Source organism: Corapipo altera, unplaced genomic scaffold (genome assembly GCF_003945725.1).
Source record: "Corapipo altera isolate COAL_440 unplaced genomic scaffold, ASM394572v1 48b, whole genome shotgun sequence".
Classification (NCBI taxonomy): domain Eukaryota; kingdom Metazoa; phylum Chordata; class Aves; order Passeriformes; family Pipridae; genus Corapipo; species Corapipo altera.
The window spans coordinates 3,767,014-3,792,477 of NW_020884884.1; the positions used below are offsets into that span (position 1 = coordinate 3,767,014).

The following is a 25,464-nucleotide window of genomic DNA, read 5'->3' on the forward strand; positions in this document are numbered from 1 at the left end:
ACACAATCACAAAAATAAGACTGGGAATAATTATGCATTTTTAGGCAACACTTTTCATGCTGCATCAGTACAGATGAATTTGGATCAAAGAAAAGATAGAATAGAAAACAAAGGGCTAAAGAGGAACTTAAAGAAAAGTTAACTGGCATGCGACTTCTTCCTTTTATGCTTAAACACGGACTTGCTTGGCTCCTCTTCTGAAAAGCAGTAGCACACACTGATAATTACTTTGTCATTTTAATTATCTCTGGCAAAACCCCACATTCATTAGGTAACCTTCAGCAATAAACTTGATAAAGCATTTTTTCAGCAAGCTATCAACATAAAAGCCATGAAGAATTGTAACAGGCAACTCATCTGATTTTGCATAGTGCATTTTCTTTCCTCCTATGCATTTGATTAATGTGCTGCTTCTGCTTGATTTCTCTCTCTGCAGAACAGTTGCTCCTGGATTCCCTAGCATCTAGTTTACTTAATATCATTGGAATATTTCCTACAGCTCTCCAGGAATGCCATAACTGTAGGAAGAATATTAACTTGTCACCACTAGTCATAATATTTTCTGCAGGAGGCATCACTATCTTGGCTCAAGTACAAGAGAACCTCAGATTTAACAAAATTCTCACTTCTAGGTTGAGAGAAAAGCAGGACCATAGTGTGTTAGAAAATACTTATTTCTTTAACTGTGGAACAGTGTAACTCCCCATCGCCTACCCCTTGATTCCCCACCTGGATACAGTCCACCTCTGGAGAAGCCTCTCTACTTGCAGGATTTCCATCTCCTCAGTTCCATGATTTACCATCCTCCATTTTCAATCAGAAGTGAAAGTCCTACCTTAACAGCCTGACCTATTGCCCCATGGTTCAGCTTCTCTTCAGGGATGTTAACTCATTTGCTCCAGCTAATGAAATTCAATCTCCCAGACAGCTGTGGGGTAAGAGCTATTGTGTAAAAAGAGGCAATAGCAAAACCCACTTCAGCCTTCTCTGACTGCATAAAGTACAAGGTCCTGCTAAGTGCTTTGAGGGGGAAAAACCTTAGTTAACAAATTAGGTCAAGGACTGTGAAAAAGCATGTCCAAGCCTCCTCAGATACATCTTGAACACAATGCTTTCCTCTATTTTTACTGTTTCTGTTGTTTAAACCAGGTCTAGAATGAGGATTCAATGGGGAGCTGAAGGAAACCACAACTTAGAAAACCCTGATGCTTCCTATCAGATGGCAGAAGAGAGCTGAGTTGCTGTTCAGCCACCCAACACCACCACATCCCCTGCATCATTAACAGAGCCACATCCAGCCTGGCTAATTGTGGGCAGGCTAGGGCACCTGCCTTAATCCCTCTTGGATGATCTGAGAAATTTTCTTGGCTGCTTTGTTGCTCTAAGGCCTCAATAATATGCACAGGGTTCTGGGTCCCTATCTGGGGACCAAATACTGGAAAATTAGGTTCCGTATTTACTATTTTTAGGTACATAAATTCTTTATTGGACCTAAATCTCAGAGCTATACTGAATGAAGGCATCAATTATTAAGGCTCACTTCAGTAATTAGTCTTTCATGTTAGCTGAAAAGCTTAGCACTCCCTCATTTGATCAGAGGTCTCTCTCTCTGTCATTTCAGATATATTTATGTCAAGCTTGATCTTTTAAACTTGAGGACTTGTGAATTAGAAGAAAAATATTCTGTAATATAAAAAAAGTAAAAGCGAGAGTTTATTCTAATGCATGCTAATTAACTGCATTTTATTCCACAAAAAACCCCCCACAAAACCAGGAGGTGATAGGCGTTTTTACATACTGTGAGATTTCAGATGCACAGAGGTCACTCAAAAATGGAGCAAGACTTAACAAATCAGCCCCACCACAGGATATTCCAGCCTCATCTCTTATGCACTTGTCATCTCCATATGATTTGCAAAGCAAAATTTAGACATACTGTTCCTTTTCCTTCATGAATTTTAGATACATGAAGATTGCCTTAGAAACTGTTCTTTCAGGGTGGGTGTTTTATTTTTTTTCTTTTAAACAAGTGATACTATGACCTTTTTTCCCCTCTACTTGCTTGAAAGCTTTGACAAGATCTTCAGACAATCTTAGGAATGCCATTGCCCAAGAATGAAGATGAAGCTGAGTTCCTCCTCTTCATCCACCTCTTTTTCCTAGCTTGATTCATCAAAAAAAAAAGAAAAAATCCAATTGAAACCTCACCTGTCAGCCTATCTATCCTCCTACATATGGAATAAACCAAGAGTGACAAAGATGGGACAGGCACTCCTTTAGGTAGAGGGTTTGGCTGCTCTGCAAAATGAAGAACCTCAAAAGGACTATTGAGGCACCTCTTGCCTCATCTCCGTGCTACTCAGGGCACACCTTGTCACTTGTTCAGAAATTTCCCTATTGAACTGGCAAGTTACTGAACACCACAACAATCTCCCAAAATCTCAGGTGATTTGAAGTGCCACAGTGATGTGACTATTCTGCTTTCAGTTTGAATCCATGTATGCCACTCCAGTACATTGGTGTGCATCTTTCCAGTGAAGAGGCAGCAGAAGAGATTTGAGGGGAACAGAAATTGCCACAGCTTAGGGCAGCTGTAACAGCTCTAGTTCCATGCACCTCAACACCATAGGGATCAGCTCTAGGATATCCACAGCAGGTTTTTACCCTTCTGCCACTCAGCTACATGGACAGTGAGCTGAGGTGGCTGCAGACCCTTACAGACCCGAAAGTGATTTGATTTTGTACATTTGAGTGCCAAGCTATATGAACATTCAGGCATATTAGGAATGTCATTACACCTAATTGCACTTATATTAAGCTCCCACTCACTGCATAAATTGTGGTTTTGCAAATACGAAGACCTGGGGTTGATTTAGAGAAAACCTTTCCCTGCAATGTCCCTGCTCTCCCACTTTATTTCTAAAGACAATGGTACTGTGTGGGTTATTGGAGCAGAAGCAGTTGTGATATTTATAATGCAAGGTTCAATCGCACATGCAAATGAGAAGAAATTGCAAGGAAGGATTTTGGTTTTGTTTCCCCTATTCAGAAACTACACAATAGTATATTTTCATGAACAGGATCAAAAAAAAATGGAAAAACACTTCAACAATACATTTCATCCAAATTTTAGAACCCTAGAGAGGCACACAGCATTTAAATTATCTTCACAAACATTGTATTGCTATTTTCTTGCCCAATCCTTCAGTTCCTTTGGGTAGAAACTACCCTGTTTTATCTTGCTCCAGGAGGAGACTGGGGGACAGAGTTAGTCAAAGAGGCAGAGATGAGAACATGGCCTCATATTCTGCCCAGACGGAAGGACATCCTTTTAAATAACTCTGCTTCCTATGAGGAGGCTATTATGTTGCCTCTAGTGACAGTTTATTTGAAATAAACAGGACTCTGCCTCCTGGGTTTTTGCTTGTTGGAAGCAGCACTCAAAGCAAGGCTCTCCTTTTATATTTTCTCTTGTATACTTTTTCTTTCATGTACCTGCCAATGGACTCAGATTTTTCACTTCTGAAGCACTCCACCAATCTGGCTACCTCATTTATCAAAGCAGCTTCATGTCTAGGGTTTTACTGAAATTTGGCAGTATAATTTTAATAATTCTGTCACCTCCCATGAAAGGGAATTCAGAAGTAACCATTTTTACAGACTATCCCTCTTCATACACTTTCCAGGAGTCTTACTCTAGTGTTGCCTGTTTTGAAGAAAAATTAGGGTATTTAATGACTACTCCTTTACAGCCTAACACTATGAAGTTGCAGTGAGCCAGCACTTCTGTTCTGGGGAGAAGTCCAGACCCCAAGTACTGTTTTTAATTTTAATGCCTTCATTATGATGACTTGACAGATGTTTAGAGTGCTCTCAAATAAACCTTACAAACAAAATTAACATGTTATCTGTGGTTCCCCTGCTTTTCACTATGGTTATCCTATTCATTTATTACATAGCCACAAATCATTCCCAGTCAACTGCACTGGTTAAGAATTAGTGTCATTCTAATTCTACAGACATACAGGTATTTTTAACATCCTCATTCAAAAAGATTTCGTCTTTATGCAACAATTTTCCTTTCTTTGGAGTCACCCTGTACTTCACCAGATATCTGAGGCAATAAACAAACCAAGGGATCAAGGGAGTATGAGAAGTTCCTGGAAGTCTACACTATGGGGGTATTCAAGATGACTCATTTTCCTTGCCACAGGAAAGAAATCAAACATTTTGGTATCCAACCCAGTGAAAAGATATAGCTGTATGATCACACCATGAATCTACATTTCCAAAGTACCAACCAGTTAGGAACAAAGAACCTCACCATGCATGCCAGAGAGTAAAGCAGAGAGCAAAATGATGGTCGTGGTCCCCAAAGGTTACAATCCCAGAACAAGAGAAAGCACGAGGATACAGACAGACATGGAGATCTCAGCAAACCAGAAACAAAATAAGTGACCACATCAAATTTGCTCTGAGCATGACAGCAGCCAAACATCACTCTTTTTATCACAGTAAAAGAGAATTTGTTAGACATTGAAGAGAAGTAGACAAAATACCTGCAGAGAGCTTCTCTCAAGCACAAAGGGAAGCACGTGCTGGAACTAATCTGCAGCAAGAAAAAGAAAATAAAATGCAAATCTAGAATGCTTTCCACATCAGGTTTTTTGTTTGGTTTTGTTTTTAGAGAGACATCCCAATGCATTTATTACCTATGCTAAACCCTTGCTGCTCCCTGAATCAGCCACAAACTGGAATAGAGTACACAAACTTAACTCTCAAACTCCTCTATAACTGCTAGACAACACAACAAATGTAAAATAAAATTGGAAACAGACAGGGAAAGATGGAAAAAGTCACATTATAGTGGTGGGATATTGCTGGAAAATACTGAGGAAAGAAGGAATTCTGATGAACTGCTGGACTGCCTTTCTTTTGGTTTTGGGGGTTTTTTTTGGTAAGGAATTTTCAGGGCAATGATTTTTAATTCTGGTTTTTATCATTTTCTGTCAGATGCTAGAAGAATAAAAAGTTGCTTACACATAGGCTCAAACACAGACTGACCATCAAAAGCTTCCGAGATAATAACTGTCCCCCCAAAACTGCCATTACTTCTTTGAATTCACTTTCATTTTCTTTATTTCAGGGTAAGATTTAGTGGAGGTTTGTAGACAGTTTCAACACAAGCTTGCAGTGATGAGATAACACTTCAATTGTCAAGGTATGTCTCTCACACAGCTCTCAAATAGCACAGCTGGAGAAAAGGACAGTTGAGAACTTGATGTACTCCACAGCTGTCCCTATTGTTCAGGTTAACATTCCCTGTCTTTCTCTTCTTCCAACTTGCTTCAAAGATATTTTTTGTTGCAAGGTACCAAACTGACAGGCAGACATGCTGGAAGAGACAGGAAAACAGCTTCATTCTGGTTGCATGCAATTCCAACAGCTGTCTTAGGCACTGCAAGACATGGTAACCCATGGTGATCTGCACATGGTCATGTTGTCCTCTTCATGAATCATGTCGTGCCACAACTTCCACAGCAACATATTTTTTTTCAAAATTTCTGGCATAGCAATTGGGAAAACACTAATCAGATGCTTTTTCCATCTTAACCATTTCTCATGTATATTTTTCACCAATAATCCTTTTTCACCTACACTGGAGATTTTTTTTAAACTCCTAGTAGGACCAGAATGTGCAAACCAGAGGTGTACAGCACAAAAATTTGCTTCAATGAGTTACATTTATTATGCAAGATGCCACATTAAAATGTGTTATGTCTTTTAACTCTAACCTACAGACATAAAGAGAAACAATAACAAAATGAATGAAAGGAAGACTAGCTGTATATTTCTGCATTCTGTTTTTTTCTGTACAGAGTAACCGGTTTAGGATCTGTAATAAAAATGAAGGTGTGCTTTGTAGTTAAGGACTTTACATGTTCTCCTTGGTAGTCTTTTACTCTTGGAGCAGTAGGCTCTGTTAAAGGACAGTAAGTACAGAGCAATGCACAAATGTTCCTGTACTGACAATAAAAGTTGGTGTCTATTCTAAACCTGACTTCCATGATCACCAGCCAGCAGCCTGAATTTAGAGGAATTTTTCCTTTACTAATTCTCCAGGAACTGTTTGGTTGTATCTTCTGTTTATGCAAGTAGAAACCATCTTCAGTACTAATTCTGTGCTAGTCTTGCTCATTTAAAGACAAGCCAAAATCAAAAGAAGCATGCAGCTGCAGTGATAAAATAAAACTACAGACTCTACTCTGATCTTGGTAGAGCAAATAGAAATCCATTTTTTCCAAAACACTTCCTCTTTGTAAAACAGCTTTAAGGGCTACATATTAGACAAAATTAGGTTCAGCTGTGTCTTGCCTCTTCCCAAAGAGGGAAGACATATTGTTCCTACAACATCTCTTCTTACTCCACCTGTGCCATATGAGCAAGAGAAAGTTTATCCCTGTCAAGCCATCCCATCATTGTTAGCCAACTGACACCCAGGAAAGTACAGTACCTTTACAGCTGGGGCACATTCAGAGCTTGCAAAAGAGCAAGAGCACATTGCTAAAATGCAGGCTACACTGACTCTTCTGACAGTCTCTGAGGACACTGAGAAATGAAAAGGTCTTTGTGCCTGTACCACCTCTGCTTTATAAAGTGCATAATAGTACATGACATGTTACTCCCACTTTCACTTCTCACAGTGGAGCCTAATTTTTACACTCCTTTTTGCTACAAACCTCCATGGTATTGTCTATTAATAAAGCATTCAGATATTGTGGCTTGTCACTGTAGTTCAGAAGGGCCCAGGCTCCAACTCTTGGGCTATTACTCTGCCCAAATGTGCAACATGTCACCTTTAAATCTGTAAAATTCTCTCTTTTGCTACAGAACAAGCAAGGTGACAAATTGTTCTAATATCAATACATTACAGAGAAGGGTATGCTAAGTATAGCTGGACTAGTTAAAGTAGGACCTTCTTTATCGCATTTACCATCAGATCTAATAGACTTACCATGCTTGAGTACATGAATAGTGAATACTACAGTCTTTGGAGAAAATGCAAAATCCACACAAAGCAGGAGCAGGCTTGTTACTGGTATAAAAGTCAGAATCAGCAGCTTAGAGATATATTCTCTCATGTTCCCATGAGAAAATTTTCAACAAGTTCATATTTATAGTCACACAGCAAAGTTAGTCTCTGTATCCCCTGAGTCAAACAAGACTAAAATACATCTTTCACAGTAAGTGTATCTCTTCAGCAAAACTTCTTAGAACTCCATTTAATATGAAGGATCAAATTAATAGTGAAAGGGAAAAAAATGGAAATATCACTAAACTGCTGTTTAAGAAGTCATTTCAGGCTGTTGATTATCTTCAGAAGAATGTTGTTATTTATTACTAATAACAAATAGTACATTCCCATGAGGATCTCTATTATACGCATGTTATATGTCTTTCTCTGGAGGACAAAGATCTGGCTGCATATAATTAGTCTTGAGAATTAGCTATTATTAACAATTGAATTAATACAGTAAATCCTTCTAAAGGAGTTTCTCACTAAGGACATTTGTTTGCCAAAGTCAGACTAGAGATGTCTATATAAACACTCTTGTGGCATTCCCAGAAAAATCAGTGCACCCAGAGCATTTATTGAATACTACTACTAATAATTTGTAACAGTGGAGACAGAACACAATGTATTACCCCAGTTTCAGCAGCTAAGAATTCTAATACTAGCAACCCTGTCATAGTGTATTGATTAAAAACCATAGAGAGATGAGTGGCTTTCTTCACAATAATCTGTCTACAGCAACTAGACTAGGAAAACAGATAAACATTCATAAATAACTAAAACAGGCAATCAATAAGATATTATTTATTATATCAGCAGTGGAGATTGTTATAATTCATAAAACTTCTGAAGACTATTGATTTTCTAAGATACTGACTTAAAAATGAGCTATATTTTTAAATCACTAAGTTTACATGAAACAATAGTCATTACACCAAGGTGGCTATTCAGGCAGTTTAAGATGATACAACAATGTTGATACATTGAAGGCACAATTATATCTCGGTGCAGAATATAAAGCTGCATATGCTACTGTATCAGCTGTTATATATAAAGGGTACTTATTTTTCTGCAATAAGTAATATACTTGTTTACAAGCTTATTCAAAATATTTCTCTGAAAGTTGTAGAAGCATGAAAAGCAATGACCTAAAATTGAAATGCTGAAGTTTTCTAAGTATAATAAACCTATTCCTATTGATTCTCACACAGGCTCTTTACAACTGTAAGAATAATTTGGTAAAGCACAGACTGATTTCTCAAATGAAAAAGCTAACATTTTTAATCTCCATGTAGCTCAACAGCTTGTTATTTCCAGTAACAGTAAATGAGAATCTTATCTACTTTAACACCTTATTCACCTTATTCACCATAAGGTTACGAAAGAACACCTTATTCACCATAAGGTTACGTTGTTCATTTAAATCCACAGAGCAACACAAACAAAATAATTTGAATAATTTTTTAATGACAAAATAATTAACTCTGAAAGTCATGCAAAACGCGTATTTCTCTAAATATAGAAAATCCATTCCTTTCAAACAGTACTGCAGGGTAGGAAATAAAAGGAAACTACCATATAACTGTATGACAGCAATTTATTAGAAGTATTACTGCTGTATTTTGACACTGTATGTAGTTTCCCTGGCAGGAATATTTTCTTCCCAGGAAATAGTTACCAATGTATATAGACTTTTGACGTCCATGTAAAATTGACTAAGGAGAGCAACCTTCCGTTTCTTCTTCCGTGGGGTGTGTTGTGTTCCTATTTAGAGGGCATTGGTGTGGAAATAATGCTGAAGGAGCAAGAACTCCAAACAAACATGCAGACTAGATTTTTTCCCATCTGCGATCCTGGTCTTACAGTTTGACCTAAGTGACCTAGGGAAGGTCCGTTCCAGGTCAAGGGGTGGTACCTTTAGAAGTTTAGCTCTTTTGTGGGCTCCTGTGTCACCCTCCAGCTTTCCTCCTGTTGAATAAGGAAAAAGTGAAGAGAGGAGACATGGCTAGGATGTTCATGGGATTCAGCAAACTTCTGGGCCTTCCATGCTTTTTGCAGCTCTGACAGTAACACTTCAAGGCTGCCTGAATATTAGAAAAAGGAGGGCAGGCAGCTTGGAGCTGCAATGCATGGAGGATATGCCAAAGTAAGCTCTTGCCCTGGTACTCAAGCAAGAATGGGACATGGTACAAATTCTCTGCAACTCAATCTCCCTACCTCTCATACAGGGCTATCCAAAAATTGAGGCTTTGATGAACTTTACCATATATAGTCACCAAATAAAAAAAGAGACGAGATTATCACAGCCAACAGTAAACAACATAGATCACCTCTAGCTATTGCTATAAGAGATTTCAGATTGTTTTTATTAACACAGCGTTTAATACTGAGAAATAAATTATTCTATTAAGTGGCATATGTGCCTTTACAGTCTTATGTGCTACAACTTGTCTCTCTAACAGAACATTGTGCCAATGTCTTTTGATTTTTAAAGGTATTTGATTGGCAGTATAAAAGAAAAAACCCCTTACCATTTTCATGAACTTGCTTAAGTACCAAGCGTATTAACAGCATGAAATATTACCATGTATGGGTGACAGAAAAGAGGGTACAAATGTTTCCTAATTCATACTTTTGTAGCTTCATATTTGGAAGGCAAAATGAGTTATTCATGATTTCCAGTGCCAAGAAAGACAGGTTTTTTAATATAAAAATCTAGTCTTATAATGAATAGAAAAACCTTTAAAGAGTTCATCTAGTATTATAAATTAACTTAGCCATCCTTAGCATTTGTGGTCTACCGCTGTCTGTGGAGAGGGAGAAAAAAATTTTCCAATAACTTCAGTGGTACTAGAGACATTTGGATATCATGGTAACTCTACCTACTTTCACCATCTGGACTGTGGTATCTTTTCTTCTTCAATTATTAAACTTCAAAGAAAAAGATTTTATTTGTTATTGCTTTGTTCCCAACAGGCAAATCTAGTTTGTTAGGGGATGATAATTTAGATCTGTTACAAAAGAGAAAAAACAAAACAATATCTTATCTATATAAACTAACTGGGGTTCTCTTCCCAGAGATCATATACAAAAATCAAAGCAAATAAAAACTAACTATGGAAAACTAAAAAAAACTATGGACAAATATCCATACTAGTATTGCAAATGTTGTCAAAGGATCTCAAAACAATGCACTCTTTTCAGCAAGTCCTGAGACACCCAAAAGTTTCTTTAAAATGAAAGAAATCACTAGCCCACACACTTCTATAGATTGGTAACTGGAAATAATTTGGTCAGAGTGATACAAGGCTTTAACATAAGATATCGCATCTCAGAGTGTCAAAGACAATAATTATTGACCATTACCTGTCCCTTTCTGACAAAATCATCTCTAAAAGGCACTAAAATGCATCCACACAAATCAGATTGAAACAATATAAAATACCAGTCCTCCTCACTTACCCCCACACTGGTGTGGGCTTTCATTCCATTAGCCAAGACCTAATTAGAGATGTCATTGTAAAATATTCACTGTAGAAACAATGGCTCCGGTGTGAAAGGCTGCTGTCCTCAGAGCTGCTTGTTCACATGCTTCTGCAGAAAGCTACCAGCAACCACATGAGAATCATCAGGACAGGGCCCAGCTCAGTGCACTTCCCTTGGTGCAAAGACGGAGCAATCGCCATCAGCTCTGTTACACATGACAGGAGAAACTACACCCTAATAAGTTTTTGAAACAAAATAGCAAGAAACTCAAGGTACACCAACCAAAGAACATTATTTTTAATAATATACAAAAAATAGTAATTTTTGTGCTGGGTGAGTCAAGCCTTTATTGCTAAAGCAGCTTAAACTAAAGCAGGTGGCAAACTGCTGTAATCTGTAACCAATGAAAACACAAAAATCAGTTTCACAAATTATTTCTTAGCATTCCAGTTGTAGCAAGCAGGAGATTCAGAAAAGCTTATTTTAATTAAAAACTTTATTTTTCATTACAATTCACAGTTTATACATGGCAAGAAGAACTTTTGCCATGTGGACATTCAGAACACTGTGCTGGGGAAACAAGGGTCTTTGTTATAAGAGCATTGCTCGGTGCTGTGTCATGGAACTTCCTTAGTTTTAAAAGCGTACTCTCTGTAAAGTTTAATTGACTGATATTTACACTGAATTTACATATTAACTTATATTTATTAGAAAACAAGCTAAGCATCCAAAAAATGTTAACATTCATGTCTTGCATGTTATCTAATGGTCAGAGATGCTGTAAGATTTGCCACATGAATCATGCCCAATCAGCAAAGTCCCGTTCTTTTTTAATTTACACAGAGCCTAAATTATTCTTTAAGGCCTGTTCTATTCATTTTATGTACAGCCAGGTTACAATAGACTAACATAAGAAAAAAAATGCAAAATTATCCATTCCATCCTGCATTTCTTCTGAATCTCATGTACACCTCTAAGCAAAACAGATGATAAAAAATTAATGTTTTCTTAAAACAAATAAAGAAAACCCATAGTCTGTTTTAGATCCACTTCTCATCAGCCTATCCTGTCAGAACAATCATCAGTATTCAGATTGTGCTCTTTATCAGCTCTTCTTCATGCCTGCACTTATATTCAGAGCCATCTCAATTTGTAATGTAGAAAGTCACAGTGATACCAGTTTCAGTTGCATTCCCATGTTAGTCTCAACTCCGGCACAGGCAGCCCCTGTGACATTCAGGAAAGCACTCCAGTAGGATTCCTGGGTAAAATGTCGTGTGGCTTCTGGTGTGACTTGACTTAAAAAGGAGGTTAAGAATCCTTTTCATACCAAGCATCTGGCAGAAGGTTTATGCTTATTAAAAATATCTGTATTCTTCTGCATTGTTTTCTGGATGTGATTATTAGAATACAGCAATTAAAAGCCTCCCCTTGCCTCTCATCAAAACCATAATTTTTATTTGCTCTTGTCATCTACCAAATAATTTAGTGATAGATAAGCTGCAGATTTTTTGGTACATCTGATGCAGAGAAAAATAACTACTGAACACTGCTTGGAAAAATAAGACCAGAAAAGTGTCTGCAAATGCTGCAAATTCTACCAATCAGTGTGAACAAGGATCAGCTGGACCTGAGTAAAACAAAATGATTTTGGGGGACATGTTTGCAACTTTTGAAACTGCAGTGCCTTTACATTTGGAGCTAAGAACATCAATTGATGATTGTTGAGTTTTGGCATTCATTCATGCTGGTTGGTGTCCTCATGACAGACACCTTTGAAACACCATCATTTCAAGAAGAATGAAAGCTTAAATGAAATACACTTCTCATGCAAAAAAAAAAAAAAGTAAACAATCAAACAAAAGTTATACAGGAACTGTAGAGGTTCTGGTTCTTCAAAAGATAAGGCACTGACAAAAATTTCTTAGGTAAAAGGCTGCATAAGAATTTCTTGCCATTTACAAAGGTGTTGTAGTCCAGAAACGGTCCATTCCTAGGCTCAGTAAGGTAGACCCTGAAATTTTAAGGACTGATCCCTCAAAGCTACATTGTTACCATAAACAAGTGTGATTCATTCGTGAGGCCATATGGCACATTAGAAGTGAAAAACAGTCTGGGCAGATAAAGGCAGAAGACATTGCTTGTTCGAGCATCTTTCGGAAACAGAAGTGCCGTTCATCTTGGTGTCTCTGAAGAGATGCGATGGTAACTCTGGACTGTAGTTTCTGTGGAACTCATGCACACATACAAAATGCTGTTAGCACTGATCATTGACAGGGTGGAGAAAAAATGTATATGGCTAGTCTAAGCCGAGAGCTTCCCAAGGGCTGGGATCCAAAGTCACAGCTACTTAATGTTTTCAATAACGGCTATCTCTTCTGCTGCACAGTGGGGTGTCAAGCCATTCATGTAAATGCTGTCTGTCTTTGACAGAGCTGGTAAGATGTCCTTCTCACTGGTGAGATGGTTGACTGACAGTGTTCTCTTGCAGGGAGTCAGGTCTTGATTGTGGTTGACGGCGAGTTCTGCAGAGAGCTTCCTTTTGATAGAGGTAGCCCTCTGGAATTTGTCATAGATCTCCACGCTCAGGCGCCTTCGAGTTTCTTTGAACTCAGCGGTGACATTGGCTGTCCACTCTGCAGCATGGGCTCTGAACTCCCCTACCTGTGGCAAAAATGAGAAAAAAAAAGAAGCATTACAGGGCCAAGGACTTTAGACATTGCTTAGGCTCAAGACCTTTGGTCTGCCAACATGCTGCTGCCGCCGGCATGTATTTCTCATGCTACAGACTCACACTTTTGCTGATAGGAACTAAACAGGAAGAAATATTGCACTAGTAAGAGTTAAAAACAATTCCTAAAACACAGTAAAAATCTTTTATTCTTCTTTTTTTTTTCATTATAGGCAGTCAGCAATACAGGGAAGCTGTAGACTCTGACAGCTGCACAATACCCAGCTGGTCAGGAGATGCTGAAATTCCAGCAATTCAGGCTGTGTTATGTATTGTTACTAGGGTGTGGGGTTATTTATGAGCACTTTCACCATCTCTGGAAAGATCCCTGGGAGACTTGGCAGAGGATTTTCTAAATTTAGACAAAAAAGGTTTTTTAAAGAAACCTTCAGCCTGCTTGTGTTCTCTCTTTTCTGTGCTTGCTCAAACGTAGCACCAATACAGCAACAGTTTCAGTCACCTCAGCGACATGTCTGCTTACCACCCTGACTCCACTGAAATGACACTCTACAAAGCAGCCTGATTTCACTTGCAGCCTGGGAGTTGGAGAGCTGTTATCGATCACACACAAAGGGATTGCATCCTGCCTGTTGCCGCTGCTCTGCAATTCCTTTACAGCTGGAGGGGGGTATTTCCCCTGCTATGCACAGATCGCCAGTCAGATTGGCTGCAAGCTGCCAGTTGGTAGCATTGCTGCCATTTCACAAATGTACATAGATGTCTGCTGCTTGCTCAGTTCCTGTGCTCCAACTCTACAGGTCTGACAGCCTTTATGGCAAAGGCTAAAGCAATTTCAGTGGAAACGACCATAATTTTTAAATTCTTAAGGTTTCCTTCCACTATTTCGATGCTTCAGTATTAAGAAAACTGAGCCCAAGCTTTGGGAGTGGGGCTGAGGAGGGGGAGGGAGGCATCTGCTGGCACAGAATCCCAAATTATCCTTATTTTTCCTCAGATACAGAATGAGGTAGACAGAGAAGCTCCTCTAGATAATAGTCTGAGATTAACTATGGACTGTAATTTATATACTACTTATATTTTTGTTCTTGTATTTCAGCCAAACCACTGTTACAATATTAAATAAGTTATATAGGTAACTAACAGAGGCACCTTTCAAAGACAATATCTCATTATAAGTGCAAAGGAAATAGATTGTTTCTCTTTAAATCTCTGCTCTGAATGCAGCTTAATACTTGGAAGGTATAGCACAGAGAAAATTCACTACTGATAAATACAACTCCAAAGAAAAGCGTTTCAGGAGAATTTAACCCACATAAATAAATTAGTCTAATTGGTCCTGCTGAGACCAGAATTTCAATCATTGGCAAGCAAGCTTGGACTTGAAATGAAAAAAGAATTAATGCAGAGAAAAATTGGGGGCTAAACCGTCAAAGAAAGGTGGCCACAGGCTTATTCACGGTTTGCACTGCAGTGGAAAACAGGAGTATAATGAAGGCAAAAATTAATCAGCTCATCCAGGAGTGACAGGAATTTTCCCTTTCCAAAACTGAAACAAAAAGGTCTCTTTACTCAGGGGTCATTTTATTACATTTGTCTCCACTTCAGTGAATTACACAGATGATGAACGTGGACCCATTTTGTACATTTTCTAAAACAAGGATTATTATCAGTAATACACAGAGGACTCGCCTAGCTGAATGATTATTAGTATTTAAATTGTGCAATTAGGATCAGACACACTGCACTTCAGATCTGAAAATAATGAAATATGTAATGCTGAAACATTTCAGCTGCCACAGTATTTTTATTTGTAGTAAACAAGTAATAAAAATGTGATAAATAGTACCAGTGCACACCCTGGGGCAGTTTTGCCCTTTTCCTAAGCCTTACTGAAGGCAGACTGCTCAGGCTCTGGAGCATACTTCTGTCTAGGGGAGCAAAGAGCCAGTATATGGGTTTCTATTTTACTCTCTACCTATGTATATGTGCATATATATATATATATATGTACCCCTCACCAGCTGTGTAAGCATTTACCACACCAGTTATTTTGCTTAGGCACACATCTCTGGCATTATGTATGGTAACATTCAAGAGATGCTATTAGGCTTTAAAATTGTATCTTGGCAACTTACTGGAAGCTATGACCACCATGAACTGGGTCCCCATATTCTTTCAAATCTCCTTTTTTTCCGATTCCCACTTCTCTCCACTTTGTCCAGCAAAAAAAATTCAACTGGCCTTGCTTTTGAAGAAAGCAGCTCTGTGTAACCTCTAGGTTGGACTCAGAATGTATGCTGGTGATGGGCCTCTTACATAGGGCAAGCTGCCCTTGCTACAGTAGGTAGCTAGCTCTTGTGCATGCAAGTTATTCAGGAGCATCTTGAAATTGCAGTTGTTGGGATATCTGATGACTAAATTCTAATTAGATTTCTTCTGGGAAGCAAATTTTTCAGCCAGCTGAAGAACATAATAAATATGCCTTTGGAAATAGGCTTATTCCAATTAAGGTGATGCAGAACGTTAACATGGTGGACTCAATTCTGTATGCCCATAAACCAAAGCTATGATGCTAGTTGATATTAAAATCATAGAAAAAAACCTCAAATTTAAAAATGTGCAGAATTGAAATGCATTAGTAGTAAAACAGAGGGAATTGGCATGCGTAGGAAACTAGAAGTTCAGTGCCATTTAACTATGCATGCCCCAAATCACTGCTTTCATCCCCCTAGTTTTTGTGTAAACTGAAATGTACTCAAAAATGTTACTTCTTCAGAATAAAACCCTTAATTCCATAGCAATTAAGGACTGAAGCACAAAAGGTTATTAGAAAAGTGCAGATTCTAACTACCAGTGTACATAAGCAACTTGCTTATATAATTTGATCCCTCCTTGATCCATAGGGACATTTTTGTATATGTTCAGGTTCTTTCTGTCCTTAGGGTATTTTATTACACTGCATTACAGCTCCTCTTCTTTGGGATGCTGACGGCCACAAAATGTCTTAGGCAAAGCGATTGGAATGCCAGTTACCTGTGCTGCTCAAAACAGTTAAATTTTTAACATACCTACCTACTGTAACAGTTATTTACTTTTCTGCAATTTTCTTGCCTCATTACAGCACACAGCTCTGTAGACTCTGCAGCTGTCATAGTTGGGTGCAGTGTAACATGAAGACAAGGCCTTCTAGCCACAGAATTTATTGACAACTAAGTACCTAACATAAGGCTGAATGTCAAAATATATTTCAAAAGCAATATGAAAAACATGTCACAGTGATAACACCTGACTCAGCCATACACTAAGCAGCACTAATCTTGTGGTGCTTCTCACTCCTAGCCTTCAGGATTAGAAATGCTGCAATGCCACTAATAATAGGACATAGTCCATAGCCCAGCTCCAAAACTGACTTACTCCACATCAAAATCCAAATTAGACTGCAAGGTGTTAGACAGATTTCACAAGGAGTATCAATTCAAACCTATTTACATTGAATATCAACAGCTAGTAACTTCATTATGTAGTTGCAAAGCAGCACCCTGCTGCCTTATGATTCCAGTGAAGAGAGGTCTCAATTACAAGATCTCAAGAATTATGGTTTATAGTAACTAAATATTACACACAGCACACGTCACAACAACAGCAAAAACTAAACAAACAAAGAAGAAACAAAACAAACCCACAAAGATATTTTTCTAACAAATAAACAGCATTGACTCAATTCCTTGCCCAGCACAGGATGCTTGGCCTCCAGCTACCACTGCCTGGATATCCCATATGATCTGCATCACATCCGACAGCCCTATGGGGGTGTCTCAAATACCACAGGTCATCTCCAGTAGCATCTCCAAATGTCTATGCCAAGGTGTCTCTGTCTACCTGTGGTGGAAATGTCACATTTACTCTCTCAGGTTATAATGAGAAATTGCCTCTAAACAATTTTGAACTGTGTCTACTCATTGCTGTTAAAGTCACTTGGGGTTTTTGGGAGGAGTTTGTGTAGTGAAAAACAAACAGACATCAAAAAAATACTGCATGAACTTCCTGAATGACCCAATGGTTCCCACATATGCTATCACCACTATAACTCCAAGACAGACAAACTGAATTTGACAGAACTTGGAAAAAACCATGGACATTAAGTGACCGTTCCTTCACTTACTCTTGCCAAAATCCATCTAAATGAATAATGCCCCAAAACTGGCTCTCACTCAACATCTCTAGTAGGACCAAAACTTCCTATTCATTTTCATTGCCAGTGTTTTAGCTTTTTCACTGTCTACCTGAGCTCCACACTTGGATAAAGGCCCACAGCATAAGCCAAAATGCATGTCCAAGGGGATGCTACTGTTATAACTAAAAAAACATTGGAACATACTGAAGAACCTGCTTCATTCTTCAGTACATTTACTCTAATCCCTTATACTTGTCCAGAGTTTGGGAATTTTTTTGGGCACTCCACTTACAAAAAACATCTAAATAATTTTACAAGCAAAACTGCCCACCACGCAGGAAGACCACTCATCCTATTAAGTGTGGTCTGGAAACCACAAGCCATGTAGCCATAACCTCTACACAAGTAATTTGGACTTTGAATTAAGCCACATCTGTGTCTAACAGGAAAAAAACCCAAAAACCAAATGCAAGTGGAATTAAGGACCTCCTTAAATAGGCCAAAATGAATGTTCATGTGCCTAACTTAACTTTGTCTTAGTTTTGCTTTTCTTTCTCAGGGAGGTTCTTGAAAAATCCCATCACATAAACATTACAGTATAACCAGTTTATCTACTTCTATTTACAGAGTGGGAAAAAATATATCCTGCTTGGATGGAACTCAGATATATGACATGAAAGTTATGATATACTCAGGAGGAACTAAACCACTGAGTACCAAATAAGAAAAAAAAATAGCATTATATATATGTCATACAAGAAAATGAAAACATATATTTCTAAATAATATGTGCAGCTTTTTCTTTCGTAGCTGTATTTTATGTTTTCCTTTGGCGTACAGGGCTCATACATTTTATGATGAGCATATTAGTGCAAGCCAAAAAATTGAATTTAAAACGCAAGTAGGTGAGCTGGAGGTCTCCATTTGACTACATTTTAGGGGGGAAAAAGTGACCTTCCTTGCAAATATTCTTAACGGTCTAGGTGTTCCTCAGTATGTAATTTCTAACATTTATCCCTAATGCATTCTCCGAATTTTCATAGGTTCATTTTTCCTCTCCAGTGTACTTTATCCTGTTACTTAAAAATAACACATCCAATTAACCTCTCAATGATATGCTACTCAGAGACAAAACTAGAAAGAGCATTACATGTCACATTATGCAGGCAGCAGAGTACAGTACACAACATTTTGTCTTAGCTTTCAGGAAACTCATCCAGTGTTCACAGAAATTGTTCCTTTTAAAAAAATGGAAGTACAGAGAGGGTTGATGGGTTTAACATCTCAGCTGCTGGATGAGTTCATCCCTGCATACACAGAAGGATTTTTCTACCTGCCATCTCACTTTCTTGCAGTTCTGGGTAAGCATACACCACCTTTTCTCACCTGAGCTGCTGTTGGCCACAGCAGTTGTCTATTGGTTAAAGAAGACCAGAGTGCAGAAGAGAAAAAGACAAGCTTCACAGATAATTTTAGTGAATCCTGTGCATTTCCCATACATTAAAGGAATTTCATGTGTAGTCTAACTAAATAAATTCCCAGGCCAATTATCTGGCTGTTAGTATTTCTGTAATTATAGCATTATTAGTATATACCCAAATCCCATTGTACTGTATTTTGTGGATAGGTATTTGGAGAAGAGTGTCCTCTACTTGTCTTTAAGGGTGAAGGAAAATGGTCAAAACAGGTACTAACGAGATACCGATGCTGAACTTTCCTAGGTGTTTAACCACCAACTTGTATTCCTTCATCCTGTCAGGACCTCAGTTCTGTAGCAGAGAACTCTTCCACACCAGCTAGTGGACATTCATTTTGAAGTGAATGTCACACATTAAACAATAAGTGAAGTCTTTTTTTTTGTTCCCTCACCTGGTATACATGTCCCTCTGTTTTTCAGGCAAATATTAGAGTGGAAAAGGTTCTATTGTTGGATCCCAAAATACAAAATCTGCAGAAAGGAGCTTAATGGGTCAATGCAGGAAACCTTGGGCAACAGAAGCTGAGAGAAATCCTGTGACCTGAAGGACTGGACCTTCCTCATAAGACATTTTAAAATTCAAACATATGGATTAACCTGGTTCCTGCAGGAAATTAAGAAAGGATTTTGAGATGATTGTATCAGACCATGTCCAAACCCTTTAATCCTCTTCCCCCCATGTAATCTTGGTTGAGGGAAATATTAACCCTTTGGGTAACTTTAGTAAAAACTTGCATAATTCCCTAGATAACATAGCTCGTCCTCCTCTTTAACATGTCCAACCTCCAAGGCCCTTAAATTGTGTTTGTGCGTTCAATAAAGTATTCCAGTTTCTACCCCATATCTGAAATGGCTGAGTTTTTGACTCTCCACTTTCTACTTTGTGAAATTTCTACTTTCTGGAGTAATGTTTCTGTTACATAGAGAATTGTATTTTTGTAGCCATGGTGGTCAGAAATGTTTTGGGAACAATGCTATCCTGATGGAAACTGGATTATTCAGTCCTGTAATAAGCATTGTTTGTGAGTTCATTCTGGTGAGCAATTATTGTTTGGTTTCACCCACATAATTTCCATGAGCACATCTGATGCCTTGGATGAAACAAACCACATTCTCCAATGGGAATGCAGAAAGCTCATGAAGTTTGATTATTTGCAGAGGAACATCTATGGTGGCAGCTGTGGGAATATGTTTTGTGGAGATGTGACAGATGGTAGATGCAGAAATGGCCCTCTTGGTCTAATTCAACAAAATAAAAACAGCCTAAAAATTATATTAAAAAAAATCATGTCTACAAAACCAGAACCAGATATACTTACAGTCAACACATTTATTTTGGTTTATCTTTTTTTTTCCCATAAATATGAAGACTCCTACATTAGGTATCTCCTCAGACCTATTATTGAATATTGTTCATCAGATAGCTCTTTGTGTAGAGCTGCACATGTGTTTGCCTCAATACTGTAGACAACTTATTGGCCTGATTATCTCAGTCCCTAATGTTCTTCTTTATTATTAAATTCCAAAGATTAAAAAAAAAAGACACTGACATTTTTCTTTGAAAATCAGCTGTTCTATTTAGTGGTTCCATCTACCTCAGAGAGCCATCCAACCCTTCTTTCAACCCGATGAGAGTGAATGAGACCCACCTGCATTAACCACAAGAAACTACTTAGGTTTACATAAAGCTCTACCAGTTGAGCTCAAGGTGATTCAGGAGAACAGTGTGTATTCTCTGCCTGCACTATACAGCCAATGACTTTGCTGCAGCCAGAAATAGCAATCATTAAGAACTATACTAGAAGCGTAATGAAACCCAAGCCACAGGCAGTTGAAAGACTGCCTCAACTTTCTCCCACAGGTAAGAGACAACGACTGTTTCATAAACTCATTGGACTTTTTTAGCTTATAAAAAAGTACTAAAGAAAATATGGAAAAGGACTTTTAATTTTGACTTGGTACTAACTAAAGAATGATTATAGTAACTACATAGTATTGTCAAAAACTCTTTCTTTCTGAACTTTCTAATGTCAGTAACTGGAGTGATATTTTTGTGAAATACTGAAGTTCTGCTTTGGCTGTTCAACACTAGTATTACAACTGCATCCATCCCTTATAAAGGAAGGTATTCCACAGCTTCTTCAGTCCTTTTTATCCACAACTGCAAAGCATTTTCCTCAACATCAACACAACTTCTTGCAAAAGCATTCTGCTTGAATTGGCTTTGTCTGGGGACTCGTCCTCAAGACAGCTATCAAATTCATACACTCGCTATTAATAACATGCTTTGGTATATTTTCCTAACAGTAGCCAAGCATTGAGATTATCTTAGAAAAAAGGTAAAGTTTTCAGGAATGTTAATCACAAAGACGTAGGCTGAACAGACTCTGGATTAAATGCTACCAATGAAGCTAAATCACAGATATAGTTGTCACTGTAGCCTAAAGGATCGATTACATCTTGTCTCCAAAAATTAAGATTTCTTAACGTAAAGCATCATAACATACATTCCGGGAATCTCTATGGGTAATTAACTCCAAGAAATGCCACTGCTATAACTGATCTCTCTTTAATAAATTTCTCTTATTATGAAGTATAAGTCACTTGCTCTAGTTTTATTTTCGCGAATTCAACAGCGCTTGCCATTACTCCCTTGCTGCATGCAGCCCCCACTGGAGGCGTTTTTCTCTTCCCTCAACAGTCCATTCGGTACGGTGAGGCAAGGGAGAGCACTGTGGGAAAGCAGGGCCAGGCACAGGGGCCCTTGGGAGAGACACTGACAGTGTCCCCATGCCCACAGCAAGCACCACAGGCTGTGCTGTTCCTCATGGGAGCGTATTTAGGCAGCATATCTCTTGTAATCAACACCCCACCAGCATCACATTGGGACCTGGTACTTAATATGCAATAACAAAACACCAGTCCCTAAATGACTTTGGTATGCCCAGCTAAGAGGGATGATATAAACAATATAAATGCAATCACAGCAAGACAAGAGTGTAGATGTTATCTTTATGTGTGTGTGTATGTGTTGAATCTGAAGTTAGGCAGTCATCACATGTCCAAACTACACAAAACTACAAGGTTTGACACCTCCAAAAAAGTGTCAAAACCATCAGCAGATTAGTTTCCCTGGGACTCTCAGAACAAGATGTTCTTTCTTATTCATTATTGCACATAATACTACAACAGACTTGTAAAAGAGTGATCGATAGAGAAACTCAGCATAGCAGACTGTTGCTATGGTAGGTTTAAGAACAACGCCCAGAAGACTTAAACTCATAGAAGGGAAGAGATCAAATTGCATTCAAAAGCAGGTCAAGCATTTCTACCTTCTCCTTACACGAATACAACTGTTTATGCATCTCTGAGACTCAGGGATTTTATAGATGGACTGTACTCCCACCTTTTATTTTGAGGTTTGTTTGGGATTTTTCTGTCCTGTTGCTAGTCAAATTTGACTGAAGACATATAATTGTATTTACAAGGTTTTATACTTTTCCAAATTTCACAGAAAATATTAGAAACAATCATCTTTTTGATTGTGGCTATTCCTTCTCAAATAAACTTTTCTGCACATCTGGGATGTACTGGAAAAAACCATCCTAATGCTAGATGGACTTCTCTTTGGATATTTCTCTTGCCATTTTTGTAGCTCTTTACATTCTTTCTGAAGTTTAGACCTCAAATTTAGGGACTGTTTTTCAGTAATACACCGTTTAGTAACATCTGCAGCAGTAGCACCACTTTCCTACAGAAACTCAATGATCCCCTGCTTGCACATCTTAAAATTGTCACCCCTATTAATCACTGCCTTGTAAAATGACTTTGCATGCAATTGCTTTCACAGTATGTTTGTCGCCCACAAATATTTGTAATTCAGTGCTTTCTAGGAACAAACTTTCATCACATCAGTCTGACCAACCCGTTGAACTCATGGATGTAAAATTCTAAAATAAAACTACTGCAACTGGCTTTTGGAGGCTATGGGGGTTGGGGATGGAAGAGGTGTTTGTATAGAGTTTGTTTTTGGCGAAGGAGGCATAAGAAAAGGAAAAGCCCAAATAGTTGTTTTCTTCAACAGAAGCTGATCCATCTCATTTAAAATAATGCAGAATGTGTCAGCAATTGACTTACACCTTAAAAGCCTCTTATCACCAGGCTGAAGAGTTATTCTTATGACCTTCATTCCTAAGTGAACAGATTTTGTTTCTTGAAACAGTGAGAGCCAGGTAAAGAGTTCATCACGACTGAACAACTTCTTCCTCTTCCTTGGTCACACACCCTCACTAAACAGCCTCTGAGGCCTATCTGTTTGCCTGGTAGACTGGCTCAACATATTAAAACCTTGCAAAACTGTTTCTTGCTTGAGTCCACTCCCTTTTTCATCTTTTCATGTATACGGCCTACACTTAGAGTTCCTCCCCAGGGAATTTGAGAAACAGCCTCAAGCTCTCTTTAAACTGGCACCCTTATGCTGGGTGAGCACCTTTAATCTGAAGCTAGTAAAATGAAAAGACAACAAATAATATAGGGAGTGCAATAATCTCCATGGCATCATCATGTCAAACCTAATTCTGTTTTGACAGGCATGAGTGACAGCTCTGTCACTGGTGCCAAGAAGATTAAACTGAATAATGATTCATATGAGTCAAATTTTTTTACATTGTTTATAAATATCAAAGATAACAACTGCCTCTTGAATTTCCACAAGAAGTGTCTGTGCTATTTCTTATGAAATTTTAAGCTTAGTCTTTAAAGCTGGAACCATATTGTTCAATTCAAGAGACAGACAGCCAGCATGAAAAACCACTTGTTCAAACTGAGCTGATGTCTAACATAAGTCAGTCACCTGCACTCCTGATATACAGTGAAGAGAACAGGCTCATCTAAGATGCAATTTGTCTCATATGGCAGACACCTTAAAAAATTCAGATGAGTCATCTTAGAAACACTCATTTTCTTCCGCTTACTATAAAGGAAATATAGATGCCTAGGTCAGATATTGATATCTACACCAGAGATGAATACTATCTTCACTGACTTGAGTGGAGTCTGGACTAGAACTTAACAAAGAGAATATCATGAGGTCAAGGGATTTAGGCACTTAAATTGAAAAACAGGAATCTGAAATTTATAGTCCAAAATTCTGAAATTCAGAAACTGCTGCATACTGAAGTAAAAGAAAAAAATATGATAAGGAAAAAAATCCTGCTGAAAATTTACTTTTCAGAAGACTTTAGAAGTGCTCTGAGTAATCAGAGTATAGAGAATAATGAATAGGAGGGAGTTTAAGGCAAGCTAGTACCACTGAAGCTGAACTTCAGAGACAGATCACCTACTTAAGATTACAGCACACAGCATGTTCCAGTGGCTTTCTGATATTTCATCTATCTTACTGTATGAACTGCTTCCAGCAGCAGATCTATCCTTCTAAAACTCCCACTTCTGTCTCTACTTGTCTTTCACTTACCTCCCCATTTGATGCATACAAAACTCTCAAGAGTATTTCAGGAGACAAAAGTCACCTGAGCAACTGACTGGCATACTGTTTGTATGGATTTTATTATCAAAATACAGCATTCTTGTGCATTAGTGCATATCTGATCATATTTGTCTCAGATCCACTTGCATATGGCAATCTTTCCTGCTAGTATCCTGAAAAAAGATAATGTTCTACTTTGTTGAGACAGTGAAATGCATTATTACTGCAAAATCTTACGTATGCTTTTAAGAACAATGCAACTGCATTAAAAAATATGAATAGAACTATAGATATTAATTGATATCCATTACCAGCATGCTCTCTCCCTGGAATAAAGGGAATTTCCTTTCATACCCTAAATATGCTATGATATTTATTTATTTATCAGTACTTTTTACCCTAGACTACAGGAAAGGGCAAAAAAGAGGTAATTATCATAGAATCATAGAATATGCTGAGTTAGAAGGGACCCATCAGCATCCTTGAGACCAACTCTTGGCCCTGTGCAGGACGCCCCAAGAATTAGACCATATGTCTGAGAGCATTGTCCAAATGCTTCTTGAACTTGGGCTTGGTGTTATGACCACTTCCTTGGGGACACTGTTCAAGTGCCCAGCCACCCTCTGGTGAAATATCTTTTCCTGATATCTAACCTAAACCTCTCCTGACTCAGCTTCATGTCATTTCCTTGAGTTCTGTCACTAGTCACGAGTGAAGAGATCAGTGCTTGCCCCTCCCCTTCCCCTTATGAGGATGCTGAAGACCACAATGAGGTCTCCCATCAGTCTCCTCTTCTCCAGGCTGAACAGACCAAATGATCTCAGCCACCCCACAAATGGCCTCCCCTCCAGACCCTTCACCATCCTTGTGACCCATCTCTGGATGCTCTCTAATAGCTTAATATGTTTTTTATATTAGGGTGTCCAAAACTGCACACAATATTCAAGGTGAGGTCACCCCAGTGCAGAGCAGAGCGGGACAATCCCCTCCCTCAACCGTCTGGTGATGCTTTCCCTGATGCCCCCCAGGACACTGTTGGCCCTCCTGGCTGTCAGGGTACTGCTGACTCATATTC

At 38.4% G+C, this 25,464-nt stretch overlaps 1 protein-coding gene and 1 long non-coding RNA gene across 7 annotated transcripts in view; one reads left to right on the forward strand and one right to left on the reverse strand.

The window, feature by feature from the left end:
• Positions 1 to 922: 922 nt before the first annotated feature.
• Positions 923 to 24,950, forward strand: LOC113946442. The gene is made up of 4 exons (XR_003527432.1): positions 923 to 935; positions 12,951 to 12,956; positions 13,575 to 13,582; positions 24,815 to 24,950. It is a non-coding gene; the product is annotated as an uncharacterized LOC113946442 (long non-coding RNA).
• Positions 11,040 to 25,464, reverse strand: part of KCNK2 (potassium two pore domain channel subfamily K member 2) — a 109,429-nt gene continuing 95,004 nt past the window's right edge. For all 6 annotated transcript variants that reach the window (XM_027641672.1, XM_027641676.1, XM_027641675.1 and 3 more), the window contains one exon: positions 11,040 to 13,225. In XM_027641672.1, coding sequence (XP_027497473.1) covers positions 12,908 to 13,225 — 318 coding nt within the window. In that variant the 3' untranslated portion in view covers positions 11,040 to 12,907. The remainder of the gene's footprint in view (positions 13,226 to 25,464) is intronic.